Here is a 20,324-nt window from a genome sequence, read left to right as displayed (position 1 = left end):
ATATTTTATTAAAATCATAAAAATTTCTACGAACCGTGAATTAGTAATGGCTTTAAATACTGGTGTTATTGCCGTTGATACTACGAGCTATGCAAATCTTTTGGAAAGTTTTGCAAACTTAGTACAAAGTCATTATGAATACCAATTATCCCAGGAGAACTTAATTAAATTTTTCAAAAAGAAAAAGAAGTCGCAAGACAAATCGTTCAGAAAAGACTTATTAGTGCTTACCAAAGCTTTAGCTGAGAAACGTAATAGTGAAATGTCTGTTATCCAAAGCAGTGTAGACAGTTCAGTTAGTGATAGTTGTATATTATCAAATACCAGCTTGCAGGTTACGGTAAGCAGTTCATCACTGATGGACAACATACTACAAAAAGAATCCGATCTAATAAAGAAATTACGTGAGATTGGAAATGCGTTAGGTGTGGAAGTATGCAAAAGTGTATTGGAAGCTAAAGGAAATAGTCCAATACTAACAAACATTGAATCACAAACAGCTTACCGTCCATTAAGCAAAAATTCTGATCCACGTTATTGGAGTGTGATGGCTAACAAAAATTATACACAATCAATAAGCAATGTATATGAAACAACATCGCGTCCAGTATTATACAATTCTGGAAGTTCATCAGATATAAGCAATGTATCACAAACAACATATGTTTCATTTAGTGATAGGTCTGCATCTCTTAATGCCGACAACGATACTAGCTTCATGGATAGTGATAGCAATTCGTCACTAATATCAGAATCTCTCAATAACAGTTTGCTGACAACAAAAAGCAGTTCATCTCTTAAAAGCAATGCATCACAAGCAATATCCAGTACTCGAATTGATGGGCATGGATCTTTTAATAATCATAGTAATAATAACTTATCAGATAGTGAAAGCAATTCCTCTTTAATATTAAATTTAGCACACACAACACCACGCCTATCACCACATATTCCCGTATCGCCCGATAGTAATTATCTGACTACTCCAAACAATTCACTACTAACAAACTACTATTTATCAGAAACAGCATCCCATCCGCTACACGATAGTTCCACATCGCATAATGCCCCCAATGGTAACTGGTTGACCACGGAAAGTAATTGGTTATTAGAAAACGCATCTGACCAAATAAATGATAGTTCCAAATCACTTGAAAGTAAAGTGCTGCCTAAGCAAAGTACATCATTACAATCAACCAATGTATCACAAACTCTATCAGGACCATTAAATAATCATTTTGAACCCCCTAACAGTAGTGATAATAGCATATATATATCATTATCAAACATGGATCGCGAATTCGGTACAGATAATATTATTTACTATGGTGGAAATGCAAGTGATATCAGTTACAATGAATGTGTAAAAATTTCTAACGAAGAACACAATGAATGCCTTGTAATACATAATAATGAAGAACACAATGAATGTATTGTAATGCCTAATAATGAAGAACACAATGTTCTAAAACGAAAATTTAAACAAATGAATAACGATAATAATAAGTAAATACTTAAAATCTACTAAATACAAATCTAATATAAATACAACATTTCGTGGCTGTCCACGTTCAAACAAAAATCAATTGGACATGCTACTATCTGATTAAAAATGTAATATAACTACTAATGCATAGAAGAACGATCTTGAAGTTAATATGTACCCGGTATAATAATGTCAATAGATCGTTGCTTAGGATCAACGCTTAAAATATTGAATTTTAATAACTTTTTGTGTTTACATTTAATTCATGTAAATATCGATATTATTTTTATATATCTGTTAAATATTATATTATGTATGTTAGATATATGTTTTATCTACATTCGATTTATGTAAATGTCGTTTTATTTTATATATCTGTGAAATATTATACTATATGTTTTAGAGATGTTTTTATTTTAAATTCAGTTAATGTAAATATTGCTTTTGATTTATAAATATATATAGATTTATATTATCTGTTCTGAAAACATCTTTATATTATATATATTCAGTTTATGCAAACATTGCTATTCATTTTCATAAACATTAAAACTAATATTGTCATAACAATAATATTGATAATATTACTTGTTTATATATATATGTATATGCATATTCGATTTATATAAACATTGTTTTTAAATAGATAGAAAATTCATAGAGCTATTGTATGTATTTTAGATATAAATTGTTATGTCTATTTTCGAATTATGTAAATATTGCTATTAATTCATAAATCAGTAAAGAGTTATATTTCGTGCTTTAGATATATATATTATATGTCTATATTTATTTCGACATATTTAAGAATTACTTTCAATATGTAAATCCATAAATGATTATATGAATTTTAAATTTATGTTATATATATTTCTTATTAACAGTAATAAATTAAATAAAAACAAACGTTTTAAAATAAAACTGATCTTTATTTTCTTGGAAATAAAGTAAATTTTGTTAATTAGTAATATTATTCTACACTTTTCTCGATCATTCCTTAATTTTTCTTGCCATTATTTGGATTCCAAGCTTCAATTTTGGGGCGAGTTGTGGTGAACGGCATGTATTGTTCTAAAAATAATAAAAATAGAAGAGATAATAAAAATATATATATAACTATGTACACCATCTAGAAATTAGCTATAGCCATATAGCGCCACTTTTAGCTACACTTTTCATTTGCTTAAACAAAAGAGATATGTAAAGGCAAAATCTTTTTAATTGGAAAAAGTAAGCCGATTTTAGAGTCCACTAAATATGTTAGTTTATTCAAATGGCAAATAAACGAATAAATAAAATTACGATTGGCAAAAAATATTGTTGAAATATTATAAACACTTAAACGGGGACATTGCAATGCAAGTAGACGTGGCGATTTTGTTGTTGTTATGACTCTTTTTTAACAATTGACGGAACTTCGATATAAGTTGTAAGCGGTATTTTAATATTGTTTACAAGTGACTTCGGAATATAAACCTGCTACTATAAAGCAGTTGTAAATGTGTTTTTAAAGCAAAATCATAATAAATAAAATAAAGTTAAAATAAATTTAACTCAAATTTATGAATATATGAAATCATATTGATGTTCTTTGCATATAATAATTTTTGTAATTAAGCTCCTATATAGCTCCATACATAAATATTATACTTTTGTAGTTAACCAACAACCCATTGAGTTAAAGCAGCTCAGTGGCGTAACTACAGGGAAGCGACTGGAAGCAGCGCTTTCGGGCCCCCGAACTTAGGGGGCCCCATTATAAATTTATGCATTCATTATTAACATTAAAGAAATTACCAAAACTAGACAATTTTCTTAAAATAAATGAAAACAAAACTGAAGGAATAAACGATTTAAATAATGCCTTTGCTAATTGTGATACACAGAATAAATTGACACATTGTTCAGATACTGAAACAGACTTCAAACAGACGATACGAAAATCTTCACAAGCCTAATATACCTTTTTTACACTTTTTCGTGTAAAGGGTATAAAAAGATATTAGTAGGAGCTCCTTCATTATAATTCGCTTATGGGCCTAAAAAATGTAGTTACGCCACTGAAGCAGCTATAGCATATAGCTCCTTATATAAATATTAATATAAATATATAAATATTATATTTTTGCGGTTAACCGATAATCCGTTGAATTGAATCACCCATTTAACTCCATATAAAAATGCTTTACTTCTGCAGTTAACCGACAACCCATTGAATTGAAGCACATATATAGCTCCATATAAAAATGTTATATTTTTGCAGTTGAATTAAACATGCAGAAATCATTTATGGAATTTTTAGTTAAAATAATACAAACCTTTTGTTCCTGATAAGTTTTCACTGTGATCTGCCATCCATTCATATTTCGGGCGATTACCGTCACGGGTTGGTGGCAAATCGGTCTGGAAATGTTTTACATAATAAAATTAATTTCAGTGAATAATTATTATATAGAATTAGAAAAGCAACATCAGATTTAATTTGTATACCTTGTAGTGCATCCAGCCATACCATTCGGCAGGTATTTGAGAACCATCATAATTTAAATTTACATGTTCAGTAAACTCAACCCATCTGTTTCTGCCATAGAAATAGTAGGGATTCTCAAAATATTTGTTGCCATACTTATCGACACCGACTAAAGTGCCAGTCTTTAACTCATCATTCCTATAAGAAGTGTATTTTATCATTTATAAATTAAAATTTGAACAAATTTTGTCAAAACTTTGATTCGCTTATATAAGCTAATGTAATTTTTCTGGATTTACCTAAATAATTTCGCTAAACTGGCACGTACACCACCATTTTCTCGTATGATTTGGAAAAGCTTACCCAAGCGGTTGATACCGACATATTTAGCCATTTTGCCTAAACAAATAACTAAAATTTAATATCCAAATCGAATAAAATTGTTTAAAGCAAATTTATTTTGATTTCCTCTTTACTACCTTTATTCGTTGAGTGGCAATTTGACAGCTAACAGCTGTGTTGAGGTTGGAAGATGAGAAAAAAACATTCCAGACGAAATGTCATTTTCAAAATATGGAAAAGTATCTCTGCTTGGGAATTGTTTGTATATTTCGTTTTTTTAAATTTTTAAACTAATTACATAGTTTTATGTGTATGTGTTTACACACAATTTTAATTAATTTTTATACATAAATAATTATGTAAGTTTTCATTTGATTCGGGCAATAGGTATAAGCCAAGCGGGATGGAGTTTTTCAATGTATTTTGTTTTCACTTTAAATGACATTTAACATGTGAATCAGCTGTTAACGCAAGATGGTGAATCACTACTGATAATTGATTGGAATTCGCGGTGTGGTGTGAAACATTTTATTCTGTTAATAAATTTAAAAAAATCATTTAAAAAAGTTTCGAGTAAGTAAAACAAATAATGGCAAAAAATACATCGAGTTCAGCATTTCGTAAAATTGATGTTGACCAATATAATGAGGACAACTTCAAGGAAGACGAAGCTGATGGTGTAACAACTGTCGTCCTAGGTCCTGATGAGACTGAGATCACTACATTGCTAACACAAGGAAAATATGTTGAAGCGCTTGTTGCAGCATTACAAAATGCACCGCTCCGGTGTAAGCAACAACATGTAAAAGTAAGTAATATGCTTTTACTTTTTTTGTTATCTCAACGCATGTTAATTGTTTATAATCTTTTAAGGACCACGCCCTCAATTTAACATTACGAGTTTTATTGTCAATTAAATCTTCACAAATGGATCAAGCAGTGGATACACTAGAACAACATGATCTACTAGATGTGTTAATGAAATATATATATCGTGGTTTCGAAATTCCATCGGAGGGCTCAAGCGGTCATCTGCTGCAATGGCATGAAAAAGCATTTGCAAAGGGTGGTGTAGGTTGTATTGTACGTGTATTGTCAGATACAAATCGGGCATAAAACAAACCACTATCGTCTTGGAGGTAACGCCAAAAACAAACTATTTTCAACATTATGGAGCAATATGCAAATAAAAGACAACATTGAGAATATAGTACACTTTAGTGTTTACCATAGCATTTACATTCTTTGAAACGTATTAAACAAGTATAATTTTAATCTTTTTTTTTTGAATTTTTGTATACCACACATTTATTTGGTCCATTTCAAAGGTACTAAAGTGTTCATGAGTTTTTTTTTATAAATCTTAATGTAAACTTTTCGTCAGTGAAAAGTTCTAAAATAATTTTTTAATTTTTTTGTGTACTCTCGAAATGTAAATGCATTTTTTTTAAAAGAAATAATTAAATACAATAACATTTTTAATCCAAATTTTCTTATTTTTATTGAAATTAATACAAAATCTAAGAAATGTAGTATTAATGTACATAAGTTAGTGACTAATGTACTATTAGTTGATATATTTAAAGTGTATGAATTCATACTAGGGGCGAATAATTGAAATGTTCAAATTGTTTAGTTTATACCCAGATGTTTAGTTTTCACATGTTAACATAGAATATGTTGTATGTTGTTTCGTTTCAAACAATTTATTTAAATATACAGAAAAAGACTGCAATGCTCGAGCAATGTGATTGAGCTAAGTGTTCAATATTAAACTATTAATCATAATAAGTATGTATATATATAGTATGTGCATATATATCAGTGGTGAGATAGGATATAACAAAGTACTATAAATACAGTAGTTGATTTTTGGTTTTTAAAGAGATAAAAAAGTCTTCCATTTACAATATTTAATGAGATATAGAGTGTCAAAAAAAGACTGTGTATAAAAAACCATTCACTTTAAAAATCTTAGTATCATATAGTATCTTATTATCAACTCTTTAGCATCTTAAAAAAGTTCATACAAATATTCTTATTCTTTTATATATTATTATATATATAAATATTTTTATTCCATTATTCTTTAATTTACGTCCTTGTACTTAAGTTCTGAACTTATGATGATTAAAGTTGCTTAATTTTAAAAAAATCAATCATTTTTCTTGATAAACTTTATAAAATAAAATAATAGAAAAATCAACATTGAATTATTTTAATTTTTGAACCCATTTACATTACAAACGGTAACCTTCTGAAGGTATCTGAAAGTTTATTAATACTAAGTGGATATAGTAATATTATTTTTATCCAAGAAACGTATCTAGAAACATAAGGATAACATACCGGATATAATACTGAAACGGGCTATTAGAGGCACCAAAGTGACTAAGGATATTAAGTATACTTCATAGTTTTTGTATAAGCACGTTTACAATAGGAAACATTTTTGCCTTTAATCTCTCTTTGAAAGTTAAAAACATCTATTCGTTCTACATTATTATTATTGTTGTCATTGTTATAGAAAACAGAGTGCAGAATCAAGCTCTTTCTAACAAATCTGCCATTAGTCAATTTCTGACATGAGTTTTAGAACACATGCGGCTCGCGACATGTTTTTAATCTACCACAATTACTCAACTTTTCTTTTGGTGAGCTGGTAAACCTACATTATTTTACCTACCCCTCAAAGGGTTTTCACACACAGATTCCAGAGGTTTACAGCAACAACAACAGTCTATCTCTCTCTTTTTTTCAAAATGTAATTATATACATACATACTCAACAATTACTCACTTCGACTTCTTCTATAATTTCTAATGTTTTAACTTTTCCAGGTGTCACACTTTGCTGGGATTCGATTAGTGGAGATAAATTAAAGATTCTCAACATGTGTTATTAAAGTTCAACTTTGAGTCCAATAAATCTCTTTAATCCCATTAAATCATCACTATACAATCCAATTTAAGTCAATAAGAGGTTGAATGTTATTCCTATTCCTAGGAGTAAACCTATTAAACTACTCTTAACAGTTTATTTTGTTTTACTTTTGATAGTCGTGTTGAAGATTGCAAATATGAGGATATGAGGAACTCTAACGACAAATTTCCCCGGTGTGGATTGATATTGAGATTTATATTTGTCATCATCACTCAATAATTGTTAGCCGAATTCTTCATCCCTTTCTGCAGGTATATTTTGTAGGGTTCAGTACTATAACATGAGGTACAACGCGAATTACTGTATTAGTATCACACACTCAGCTGTAACTCCATTACCCTTTTTTCCATAGTTGTTGCTTTTTGTCCGCTATTGTTGATGGATATAATAAAATCAATTTAATATATTAGAAGATTTCATACAGTATTATTATAAATTTTTCATTTAAGAGCAGGATTTATTGGAAATTTTGACCAGAAGGTTGATGTTGTATGTTACGCATAATGTTTGTCATATTGAACATAATAATATATTTTAAATTTTTAAGTTATTAACTGATTAATAATTCAGTGTATACACATTTTTCTATTCAATACTTAGGAATGAATATTCTACATTTAAATTGTTTCTAAATTGTTTTATTTCAATTATAATTTTTTTTTTCTTATCTCAAGAGCAAGAAGTGTAAATCTTAAAGCGGTGCCAACGTTTTTTGGTATATTTTTTAGGTTACTTCAACAACAAATAAATTCCAAACTGCAGTCTCTCACTTAATTTAGTTTGAACTCATTTTTATATTTTAGCACATGGAAAATAACATTTATTTAATAATTAAAAATGAAGCTTTATAAAAATAATATTAATTTATTAAAAAAAAAATATAAATAAAAATAGAATGAAATGAAAATATACTTTAATATGATTCTAAATTAAGTTTATGTATTTTTAGGTAAAATATAGATTTATATATGTATAATAAATTAAATAATTCATATAAGATGTTGTTTTTAAATGTTTTTGTTTTTTAATTCACAGCTTACGAAAGTAGTAACATTTTGTGTGTGATTATTTCTCAAATTCTTTCATGAAACAATTCAATTTTAAAAAAAAAAAATGAACTTAAAATTACTTCTTTAATTTTAATGCAACAAACTCATAAATATTTAAAAAACATTCAATATTAAAATTAATATATTATACAAATTTATTTAATTTTATAACATTTTGTTTAAGTGTAAAAAAAATTAATGAAACAATTTATTGTACTAAAAATATTTTTTTTTTAAATTATAAACTTTAAAATTCTTTCCTTTAATGCCAAAATTATTATCCACCTCAAAGTATAAAATTAATTTTGTATATTTTTAATTTAATCAGGTTTTTTAATGCAAGAAATATTTATCATAATTATTTTATATTTTAACATATATTTAATGTTATGTTACTTCACAATACCAAAATAATATCAACTTATAAAACTTATATAAAATAAATTAACAGATACGCATACATATATATCTTAACTTGCATTGTATTGCTTTAAGTTCAATATTTACATTGCGATCAATAAAACAAAATTAAATAAAATACCTTTAATTTTTATATAAAAAAGATTTAATATTAAATTTTGTATTTGACGTCATTATGACGACAGTAGTAACTATTTTTGCTTTGATAGAAATCGTAACTATGACAGTAGTTACCATTTTTACTTTAAAAGAAACTGTGGTATTTAATAGAGAGGTTTTGAAAAGTAGTGAACTACAACAAATATATTATGTTATGTTAATTAAGTGAATTTTTGGCTGACAATAAAAATGTTGTTGTTGCCAAATATCAACATCAGTGGATGTTTAAATTATTTCTAATATTTAATTATTGGTAAATAATTTTTCAAGACTGCAGGTATCGAGGGTTGAACTTGTGCACTGTCAAATTTGAAGCTCAGAGCCATAATTGAAATAATAGTGAAGTAATTTTTGTTGTTGTAGTTCACTATTCGAAACCTATTTACTAAAAAGATTTAACAATAAAAAATAGAATAGAAAATAAAATTACATCAATAATTATTGATTTTTGTAATTAAAAATAAAATTGTATTAATAATTATTAATTTTCGTAGTAAAAAAATTAATAATATTATATAAATTTAATACTTTTTCTTTAAAGTTATAATTGTTATATTCATAACAAATAACAAAATAACTTAATAATGTAAAATTAATTTATATTTGTTTTATTAATGCAAATAAAATTGAAAGATAAATATTTAACATATCAAATTCAATTAGCTTATTAAGATAATTTTAATATTAAATTTATTTAATATAAAATATTACTTTCTTCATAGATTTATTTAATATATTAAATATTTATTTGACAGCTTGTTTTATTAACGCTAACATATTAAAACAATTCATTAAAATAATTTGTATATATAAAGATTAAAATTACAGTTTTATTTGAATGTAACAATGATAAGAATTTCTTGCTTCATTTGTTAACAGTTGAATACATTTAATAAATTTCTTCTATTTAAAAACAGCACACCATAAATACGAAAACATGAAATAAGTATTTTTTGCACAAATAAAGAAAATTTAATAAACATGTTTTTTTTTTTAAATAAATGTTTCAATTTTGAATTTGTATGCAATTCATAAAAAAAATTTATTTAAAGAAATATTTAATAATGTTTAGTTCATGTTTTTATTTTTTATCGTTTATCGTGCTGAATGAATGTATCTAAAAGTTAAATTACCACTTACACATCAACTTGAAAAGATAAAAAAAATTTTATTGACATGCACTAATAAGCTTTAAAGAATATTTTGATGGTTTTTACAAAAATCTAATATAAAATATAAATATTTTGTTGCTGTTGGGAGTTGATTTTAATAGGCAAATAATAAATACAAAATTCCAATATGCTTAATACAAATCAAAGGCGGTTAATGATTATTCTGTCTTCACCACATGTGAGTTTCACGTATCTCGCTAATGATGTGATTTGCTCTTGTAAGTGCCTGAAAGAAATATAATATATATATAGCATATAAAGGATATATGGTAAATAGAAGCAATTAATTACTTTTAACATATCGGCAGCTTCTTTTCTGCGCACCGCTATGTGATCGGATTCATTAAGTAGAGTTTCGGCCTTTTCTGATTTATACAAATGTGTAACAAGTTCGCTTTGTAAATTATCCTTAACGTAGTTAACTAAGAAATGCATGATAGCCTTTGGTACTGAATCTTGTATGGATTTGCGTACAATGTAAAAGTATGATTTGATTAAACGTTCTGTAAGGGAGACCAGATGATTAGTTATAATGCAATATTAATTAATATTGAATTTAATTGTATTTGATTAAAAATCTTACCAATAACATCACAGTCCTTCTGTTCCTTATCTGTTAAACGTCTCGAATTGTGATGTGCCGGTACATCCGGTAATAAGTTTACAGGTTTTACTGGACTAACAATAGTGTGTATAGGTGTATTATTGGTTGAACTGTCAATGCTTTCGGGACGCATTGGTGCTGGTGGTAATATATTGGCTAACCAATTACTTGTATGTGATGATGATTCGGAAATGTGATTCTAAAAAAGTGAGAAGTTAAATATTAATCAAAATTTATTTCAAATAATAATTAAATTTTATATAAAATAAAAATTATTTATTTAAATATTATACATAAACGTTAGCTGACTGCTAACTCCTAAAATAAAACACTGATTCTGAGCTTTAAATTTGGTAGGGTACGAGTACAATCCTTGGTACTTAAAAAAAAGTTATTTATCGATAATTAAATTTAAGAAATAATTCCAAAAGACCACTGATGACGAGCATTTGGCAATACTCGAAATAGCTGTATGGTCAGCCAAAAATCCATTTAAATTATAATAAGAATTTTGTTGTTGTAATTCACTACTGTTCAAAAAACCTTTCTATTAAAATATAATTCAATTATTATTTTTACAGTATTGTCCTAACTTAATATGTTAATTGTTAAGATTAGTTATTCAATATCCCACCTTGATGAAGAAGCCATAAAACTTAGAAATTTTGCCAAATTTGATATAGGGAAGAGGTATACATATAATATATATATAAGTAAAACTAAAACACGGTTTTCATTGAAAAAGTACACATAAGCCTTTTAAGGAACAGTAATATTTATAATTAATAAAAAATTAAATCTACACAACACCTTCCTATTTATTTTGTATATAATATGTACTTATTCTATAATGTGATTGTTTTCTAAGATTCGATGGGCTACAACAACAATATGATGGTGGATAGTTGGAACAGGATAAAAAAAAAGAGATGAGTGGAAATGATTTGAATCTAGCCAGGATTCAGGTTGTGGAATTTGTTCAATTCAGTGGGACCAAAATTGGCTTATGCGCTGTGTCATACGAATTGATAGGTAAATTCAAGGGGAAAAAAATTATATTTACAGCATATGTTGGAATTGGTCAGGTTTTAGAATGTGACTATATGTCCGAAACTCAATTCAATCAAGAAAGTTCTTGTTGTTTTTGTTAGACGTTTTTATCCTTAAAGCCATTGAGAATCTATTTGGTAGTAATGATAGTCTTATAAACTGTCTTTCAAACTGGAACAGTAAATAAGAGTAGAATACTTTGGCTAACGTCAATAGAGATAATATAAAAGATATTAATGAATTTTTGAAGTTCATTAGACATAAAAGGATAAGCGAGTTAGTTTTAATTGTGAAATAATACATATTATGTTGATAATATATCTGCATTGAGCGCATATTATGTTCTTAAACATTAATAATAAAATAATATAAATATCCTTAATATAAAATAATTATAATATAAATATCCTTTTGATATCCTAAAAACAAACGTTAAAAATAAACTTTGGTTTAGATTTTAGTCTATCTGTCCGGCTGGATGGTGCCGTGTTGTGCAAGCCGATATTATGAAGAGTATAATTATATATATATCAATATAATTTTAAAGTATGAAACTCAAATCAATAATGATAAATAATAAGACATTTCTTAATCAAAGAAAGACCGTATTACCACTAAATTCGAAAATGGGGAGGAAAATTCGCAATTTTATTGGTCAAATTATTTATTTTTCTTTTATTTATATCTTTCTCTTATAGATGCAGTTAAGTTTTTTAATTTCTGTTAGAAAAAACGCAAGACTCAACGTTTTCGGGACAAAATTTTAAAAAATGTAGTTTAAAAACCGTTTCCTATTTAAGTTGTGTCTTTACTTTCAGTCACCAATCGTTATAGATAAACCAATGTCTTTACATATTACTAAATATTAGGATTATAATTATATAGCATTCTCACTTATCATATATATTTGATTTGGATATAGATTAATGGACAAAAATGATAATAATATCTATTACAGGAGTTCATACTCCTGAATTTTGTTTATGTTTACCGTAAACATCACTTTATCTAACATTGATGACCAAGTGCTGTTCAACATCTCTCAAAGGGACTTTACAAGCAGGTTGAACAATATGTCATATGTAGACGACTGAATCTTGGTTAGCCATTTAATAAATGCTCAGTAATAAAGTCAAAGGTATTAACACAGTAGAAATTTTAAATAAAATTTGCAGTTTAATTTTTAATAATTTACTATTTCTAATATTATTTATCTTTTATATATCATTATGAGACTTTTACTATTCATGCAAATGCGGACTTTACAGTATATAACTTTTTGTACTTCTGTCTTTTGTAGAGAAAAATTTATAAATATTATTAATCACTTCAATGTCAATTGCCAAAATAAATTGTTAGTACTACTTAATTAGTTGTCTAATCAATTTCAATATCAAAAAACATACAACAGCGAATTTCATTGTACGAGCATTACAACAATTATTGAAAATGACTATCAAACTCAGATAAATTCTCACTAATCTACAACTAAAATAATCTACAAAGATAAATATAAAAATATTGACGTAATCACTTACTTGTTCATGGTCATTGTGTTGTTGTTGTTGTTGCTGCTGCTGTTGTTGGTGTTGTATATTTAAGCTTTGTGTCGAAACTTGCGGCGATGAATTAGAAGCTCGTGGAGTGTTAGATTTGCGTGACATTCCAAAAGGATCAATAATATTATCAGTTTTCAGAAGGCTTGGTACCAAAGCGGCATCTTTATGAAAATCCGGATGCTTAGTGTTTATATATGCTAATTCAATAGCAACTAAATTTTCAACCATAACATTAGTTGCAGGCAGACGACGACGCAAAAGTTGTGTAACTACGTCAATGATCTTTTCATGCAATTTTGGAAAACTATAAAACAAAAGAAAAACAAAAAAAATCAAATGTAGTATCTAATGAAAAGCAAAAGAATATAATAGTTACCGTAACATTTCTTGCTGTACTTCATTACCACAATGCTGTACTATACGTTGCATCTCCTCGTGTATAAGCTCAACACAGCGTAACGATGGTTCCTCTAATCTTCGTATTTGCCGTTTGACAAGTAATTCAAAAGAAACTTCTGGCACGAAGAGAGCGGGCCGAGGACCAGTGGCATTGCGTATAGCTGTTAAAATATCCATTTTAGTTAAGCCCGATAGAGGATGTATAGAATCTAGTGTACGTCCGAAAGTTTCATGAAAAATGTAACATATACGTGCGCCTCCACAAAGTTCAGTTGTCTCTATATTTCTAGCAGTGCCCTCTATTGTCGAACAATAGGCACTGGCGAACTTTGTTATAATTTGTAACAGCGTTTGACTTTTGTCAGAAACATCATCGCCGTATGAATGCAAAAGTGATTGAAATTGAGATGACATGACGTTAACTCGAGTCTGTATATAAAATAGATAGATATTTTTATTTTTATAAAACTTCAAATTTTTTTCTTAATATAAATAATTTAATAGTGAACAAATTATAACAAACGCCTACTTGTTTTATTATTATAATTTACCTTTAAATCTGGTAAACAATCACGGATATGATGCATTAATAGCCTATTTAAAGTTTTAGCTAAGTATGGTGTGCCGTTTCGTGTGGCTAGTGTAGGATATTTCCGTTGCAGAAATGCAGCCTCATCTTTAAGTTGGTCTTTAATATCTTTCTTATCAATAATATCCTGTTGAGATCGATTCATTACACCGATTATGCCCAATTTTACGGGTATGACACGCCCACATAAAATGTCGATGGCATCTGTACCCGCGTCCATGAGATCTAATTTTGTGACAACAGCTAATGTTCGCCTACCATCAATATCAACATCTTTGGCTAGTTTCAAAGCCTCACTAGTGGCCATATCTGTGTTGGCTGCAGTTACAGCCAATATAATTGAATTAGGATTTTCTATGTATTTATGTACTAATGTTTTGATTTGCGCTTCTATATCTTCGGGTTGATCACCAACTGGTACCTTGGTGATACCAGGTAAATCGATTAGTGTTAAATTTACTACACGTGTGGAAAATATTTTTAAATTTATAGGCTCTGGACAAATGCCTTTATTACTTCCAGCTGCTCGATCAGTTTCCTCTTCAATTTCTTGTCGTATCTGATTAAAGTCGGTAAATGTCTTTTTCGTATGTAAAAATTTACCCCATTCTTCTGTATTTGCGGTACCTAAAGTCAACAGGAAATCTGTTAATGTATGTTTTATAATAGCAGAATTAACATTGATGCTTACCATTTTCAGCTGAACGATGCTCCCGATCTTCTAGGGGACAATGAATTAATTGTAAAATTAAGGGACGTCGTGTGACAATGCCAGTACCTCGTGGAAGAAAGGAGCGACCTACTAAGCTTTCTATTACTGAACTTTTTCCAGAACTCTATGAAAGAGAAGAAAGGAATATTTTTTGTAACAATATATTTTTTTATTACTTTTATAAAAAGATTTGATTAGTTAAAGTATTTATACTTTATATACTTAGTATACTTTAAGTATACTTTATATACTTGTCTGTTACGTGAGAAGAAAAAAGAAGATTAATATTATTAGTTTGCAGAAGCGATTAGGTGACATCGCAAAGTCAGACGTATACTGCAATAAAATGGTGCTCACTACTCCTATTGGAGTTCGATTGTCTACAAAGTCGAACAATATATGGCTATATTTTGTAACCGTAATGATTTTGCATTCTTTTAGGTTAAAATAGATTAATGTACTATTATTTATTAATATAATTTATATTTTTAGTAGCTTAAAGGCTAATTATAGTTTGCCCCAGCGATATTATAAAATGTTGTTCAACAATATAATATCCACAATATATAATAATACGTATTTTAATGGCAGGCTATTTATCGGTATCGTGACGATTTGCGGGCATAGTACCTATTCTCAAGATATACAATAAAACCCTTAATTGAGACTACAATGGTATTACCTTACTCAATGTGTGGTATAAAATTTTCTCAATTCTTCCACAAAATAAGCTAAAGACAGATAGTAAAGCATTGCTCAAAGATTATCAATGCAACGTTGAGCACACAGATATACAATATGACATAGTTCTACTTAAACAGTATACAGGAAAGGGTTTCGCGATCCTATGCTCTTTCTAGGAGTTAAAGGATTCAATATATGTTATTTACGAATCTTAAACTCGTACTGAGCTGTAACGTTACGCATTTTAGTTATGGCGTTTAATGCTGTTGTTGTAACGTGAATAGAATCCACACTAGTGTTTGCAGGTCCCTCAAATAAGCTTTACTATTACTACTGGTGCATATTAAGACCGTTTACTATGTTTACTATTCTTCAGGTATTTGAACTACTTTGTCTAGATACAAGCAAATTTGCTTCGCTGAGGCTGGCTTTATATTCATAGGGGGTTTTGAACCAATGTTGTAGTTTTTATGATTTTAACACCCATCTTAGGCTCCTCCGTACATTTTACTACATGTGAAATGATGTTGGATAGTTAATCTCTCTATGAGTTTTAATGTAGCCTCAACTGTTAGGTGGCAACATCCCACTATCTTTTTATTCTTATCTCATTTCATATATATTATTGAAAACGTCACATTTCGATTTGTTCCGGCTTAATTAACAATTTTCTAATTCCAATGCTTAGAAACGCATTGGCAAGGCTTTAATTTCATTTAATGTTTTTGTTGTAGCCCGTGAGGATCTGAAAGAGGGAACTAGTTCTTTTGGAGGGTGGTGAAGGACAGTTATTCGTTGAAATTGATGAGTGACTCCGAAACGTAAACCCGGTTGTTTTTGTAATAAATTTAATTAAATCGATGCGTATATCTCTAGAGTGACTACCACGGGTCTACTTTCCGATGTCACTTATAATCAACGACTATGTACCGCTGGTTACGACTCTTAATAGAGTTCATGTCCAAACTTTCTGATAATAATGTAATCTGATTGAGTATTTTCATTAACAATTTTCAGTTTCTATATTCATCGAATTAAGGTTATTCTGCTTAATGATTAGGGTCTTTGTATATATGTAGAGTTTGAATTATTTAATTTATTTGCCGTAAATATTAAAGTGATTTTTGAGTTAAGGATATTCAATTTATATGTTAAGAATATTGTCAGTCGGTTTTCTCCACTTTGTTGAATGTTTAAAACCTATACATATGAAGTTTATCTTCTTTTAATTAGACTTATAACTGCTTATACAGTGGCCCGATTTTGGTCATTTATGGACTTATGTTCAAATTTCATACAACTAAAGTTTAGATATCAAATTTCCTTTCGCGTAATTAAAAAACTGAAAATTTATATAGTTAAACGATATTGATTATTACGATTAATGTGGAAGTCTATATGATAAATTTAATTTGTCTAACTCAACAAATGTAATGTAGTTGGACCTAAAACAGATTCGTATTCTCATATAGAAAGCGTACATACATCGCTAGTTCAGCTTGTTCATTTAATCGATGAAGTTTTTGACAATTTCTTTCCTGTGTTATAGACAATATGGCAATCTTAATATGTTCTTTATGTGCACATATAAATTTAAAATGCTTGCAAATAATATGTGACTATATCCTAAAACAGAACATATATGAAATATGTCAACCAAGTTAATAAGAATAATAGTATGTTATTTAGGAAATAATGAAAGTATTTAGATTTGTAGTTTTCGACAGGTTATAAATTAAATGATATTAGTACTATAAAGTATTATGATGACAACACATTTCTCATTACTATAACATTGTACTCTAAATATCACTAAGCGTAGTTTTTTTTTTGTGTATTCTGAGAAAATGATCTAAAAAGAAGTAGTTGAAAGTGTTCCAAGACTTTACAATGGAATAGGTTGGTTAGAAGTGTGTGTAACAGTGATTTTAAACCATGTTTAATCATAATGTTACCCAACTGATTTAGTTTGTAAGTACATACAATAGATCTGAGATCCATTGATTTTTGAATCTCCCATATTAACGTGACAAGATGCCTTTATCTGTACACAATTTAGAATTAGGATATACACTTTTCAAATTCCTATTTTATGTGTACTTACTTTTCTTATTCTATGCTATTGTGTGAGTTTTGCATATATTGCTTTCCAGGTCAATTTTGTTAACAAAAATAATAACAAGGCGTGGTTAAGATTTGTCAAAGTTAAACTGGTTCTTAACTTGACACAAGTTGAATAAAATTTGACAACCCGATAAGACAAAGCTAAAAATCATAAGGGTTCAATTTTGTTTGTGCTTTGAAATATGAAATTAAATGGCCGACATTATTATGAGTAGCTTTAAAGAGATTGTAAAATAGATTATAGAATAGTCATTAGCATATCTTTTGCTGTTGCTGTTGTAGTCCACAAGGATCTGTATAGCAGATAACATGAAAGGAATTCTAAAGACGTATACGTGGGTTAGTATGTAAATCGGTGATGGTAGTGTGAGAGAGAGAAGAGAGGATTATTTAGGAGTTAGAATAGTTTGGAGATGGGTGGATTTAGTTCTAAAAGGCAATAAACAAGTACAACATTTCGAAAGGTTCTGTGAAGTGTGTAGAATTAATCCTATTCATAACAAAATAATATTGGTCATCGAAGATATTTCAGTGAACAGTAACTATTCAAAGAAAAAGAATATCTATGAGGTTATCTTACATTATCGGTGTCATTTAAATTACTTTTAACATTTTAAACGTTTTAATTGTTGAGTTTTAAGTAATTTAAGCACTAATTAAATTGAAATAAACAAAATCTAAATATTATTTATTTGCGATCAAAGTGCAGTACACTTGTTTTTGTGCCACCAAAGCAGCAAAGGTAATTGTACTTAAGTACATTAACTGCATCTAGAAAGATGCGGCAGAAGCAATGAATGCGGATTTTAGTGCAGAAGAATGGGTAATCGGCAGAGGGCATTATGTATATATCATTTGCATTTGCAAGAAAAACATCAGCTGTCGCTGATTTATGGCACCAGTTCAATTATATACAAAATCACAGCGATTACATACATAACCGAACATTTATTTATATATTTGTTACGTCAGAAACGCAGACGAAGTCTTACGTAGCCTGTAGACATTCATTTATAAAAATGACTTGAACTAATAAAAAAATAATAAATGAAATAAATAAAATATCTGTAAATATAAAAACAAACAATGCTTATTTAATACAACAAATTTTCAACAAAATGAGGGGTCTTCATATAACTGTAGGGCAATGAACAAGCAACTGAGAACTGAGCTTCGCACTTCGGTACCAAACAGCTTCACATTTTCAAAGAAGTCGGTTCAGTCATTACTTGAGTTTATACGTAATTAAAAAAAAAAAAAAATTAGGATATTAAATATTTAATTAGCTAATTAACTTAATTAAAATAAATAATTTTTGCAATTAAATTTAATAAACAATTTGGCATGCTCTTTATTTATTCTGCTGCAAAGTCGGACAGGGGGTAGGTGGTAGAATGCGTGAATGCATGTGTTGGAATGTGTCAAAAACCCTTTCACAATAGTATTGATTTTTTTCATAAGCGACACAATTTGGAAGTTACATAAAAGCATAAGTGGACTTTTATGTAGGATTTTATTTATTAAGTATTGTGACATTCATTCACTTTACTCTTTCGATATTTAATATTAATGTTTACTTAGTATCTCGCGAATATTTTTTACATTAAGCCGGCTTTTTTATATGTAGTTATATAATTATACTATTTTATACAATGTTAGCGAAAAATTTAATTTTCACCAGTCCATATTTATAAATATTTATGTCAAAACATATTTGGACACTGAGTCATAGTTGTGTTTAAAACTCAAAATCAATTGCATGTTTTGAATTTCTTTGCATCATCCACAAACTTACTTGACTACCGAGAACAACAATTTGTGGCAATTGTATTGAGTCCGATCCGATGGTATTAAAAACATCTTGTAATTTATTTATAACGGGAATGAGAGCTTCCATTTTAGTATTTAATTTATATATAATTTTAATTTATACACTAATGATTTTTCATTAAATTCTTTTAAAAATGCTGACTACTTTCAATTTTCGCACTGCCCTTTTTTTTGGCAGCGTTTTATTTGCGCGAAGAGCGAATATAAAAAAAAAATCACGTATTTCCAACAGTGTTGCCAATTGTGACATTTTGCACTATGTTTCAATTTCACATTGATTTCCAGTGTCAAATGCAGAACAGTGCTGGAAACTACTAAAAGACGTTTACTTAAGTTTTATTATATACAATGCATATAATTTAATACTAAAGGTGTATTCTTTTGACATACATGCTGCAATAAAACATGCAAAGCTAGAACAAAATTTGCAAAAAAATCTTAAAACTGATCTATTGTGAATGAGTTTTGAAAGAAAATGCAAAACTCCAATCAGCTGTTTATTCTTTATAACTGTTGCTTGTGTTAAAGAGTATATTTAAGTATTTTTAAAAAGTATTTTTTCAATAATTCATTCATTAATTGTTTATTAAGGAAATTTTATTATCTTAATTAAAATAGCAATACATGAATAAATATAAAACAATCGTTATAATAAAAGCAAAAAGTTAAAAGACAATTGCAAGAAAAATAAAACAGTGTTTAATACTGTTCATTTAGCATTAATTATTAATG

The 20,324-nt window shown here is 28.2% G+C and overlaps 3 protein-coding genes across 3 annotated transcripts; 1 reads left to right on the top strand and 2 right to left on the bottom strand.

Moving 5' to 3' along the window:
- Positions 1–2,394: 2,394 nt before the first annotated feature.
- On the bottom strand, positions 2,395–4,455 carry LOC119688017 (probable NADH dehydrogenase [ubiquinone] 1 alpha subcomplex subunit 12). Its single transcript, XM_038102623.1, has 5 exons — positions 4,436–4,455; positions 4,256–4,355; positions 3,977–4,154; positions 3,805–3,889; positions 2,395–2,557 (listed from the first exon to the last, which is right to left on the bottom strand). Exons 2-5 carry the CDS (start codon positions 4,348–4,350, stop codon positions 2,484–2,486), a joined length of 432 nt encoding a protein of 143 aa, XP_037958551.1. The 5' UTR covers positions 4,351–4,355; positions 4,436–4,455; the 3' UTR covers positions 2,395–2,483.
- Positions 4,456–4,686: 231 nt separating this feature from the next.
- Positions 4,687–5,511, top strand: LOC119688016 (actin-related protein 2/3 complex subunit 5-B). Its single transcript, XM_038102622.1, has 2 exons — positions 4,687–5,106; positions 5,172–5,511. The coding sequence occupies exons 1-2, from the start codon at positions 4,888–4,890 to the stop codon at positions 5,412–5,414; spliced, it is 462 nt and encodes a 153-aa protein (XP_037958550.1). The 5' UTR covers positions 4,687–4,887; the 3' UTR covers positions 5,415–5,511.
- A 4,579-nt stretch (positions 5,512–10,090) lies between these two features.
- LOC119688339 (dynamin-1-like protein) lies at positions 10,091–19,818 on the bottom strand. Its single transcript, XM_038103017.1, has 8 exons — positions 19,558–19,818; positions 14,934–15,078; positions 14,205–14,869; positions 13,631–14,082; positions 13,234–13,558; positions 10,625–10,844; positions 10,333–10,544; positions 10,091–10,267 (listed from the first exon to the last, which is right to left on the bottom strand). Exons 1-8 carry the CDS (start codon positions 19,657–19,659, stop codon positions 10,211–10,213), a joined length of 2,178 nt encoding a protein of 725 aa, XP_037958945.1. The 5' UTR covers positions 19,660–19,818; the 3' UTR covers positions 10,091–10,210.
- Positions 19,819–20,324: the final 506 nt, after the last annotated feature.

The sequence above is a fragment of the Teleopsis dalmanni genome, chromosome X (assembly GCF_002237135.1).
Source record: "Teleopsis dalmanni isolate 2A chromosome X, ASM223713v2, whole genome shotgun sequence".
NCBI classification, from domain to species: Eukaryota; Metazoa; Arthropoda; class Insecta; order Diptera; family Diopsidae; genus Teleopsis; species Teleopsis dalmanni.
The sequence above is the reverse complement of the archived record's forward strand: the minus strand, read 5'-3'. Positions and strand labels throughout refer to the sequence as shown.

Coding starts and splice junctions, on each gene's coding strand:
- LOC119688339 (XM_038103017.1), bottom strand. CDS start 19,659: ATGGAAGCTCTCATTCCCGTTATAAATAAATTACAAGATGTTTTTAAT. Junction 15,079..19,557: donor TTGTTGTTCTCGGTAGTCAA/GTAAGTTTGTGG, acceptor TCTCTTTCATAG/AGTTCTGGAAAAAGTTCAGT. Junction 14,870..14,933: donor GCATCGTTCAGCTGAAAATG/GTAAGCATCAAT, acceptor TGTTGACTTTAG/GTACCGCAAATACAGAAGAA.
- LOC119688016 (XM_038102622.1), top strand. CDS start 4,888: ATGGCAAAAAATACATCGAGTTCAGCATTTCGTAAAATTGATGTTGAC. Junction 5,107..5,171: donor GTAAGCAACAACATGTAAAA/GTAAGTAATATG, acceptor TAATCTTTTAAG/GACCACGCCCTCAATTTAAC.
- LOC119688017 (XM_038102623.1), bottom strand. CDS start 4,350: ATGGCTAAATATGTCGGTATCAACCGCTTGGGTAAGCTTTTCCAAATC. Junction 4,155..4,255: donor AGTTTAGCGAAATTATTTAG/GTAAATCCAGAA, acceptor CACTTCTTATAG/GAATGATGAGTTAAAGACTG. Junction 2,558..3,804: donor AAACTTATCAGGAACAAAAG/GTTTGTATTATT, acceptor TATTATTTTTAG/AACAATACATGCCGTTCACC.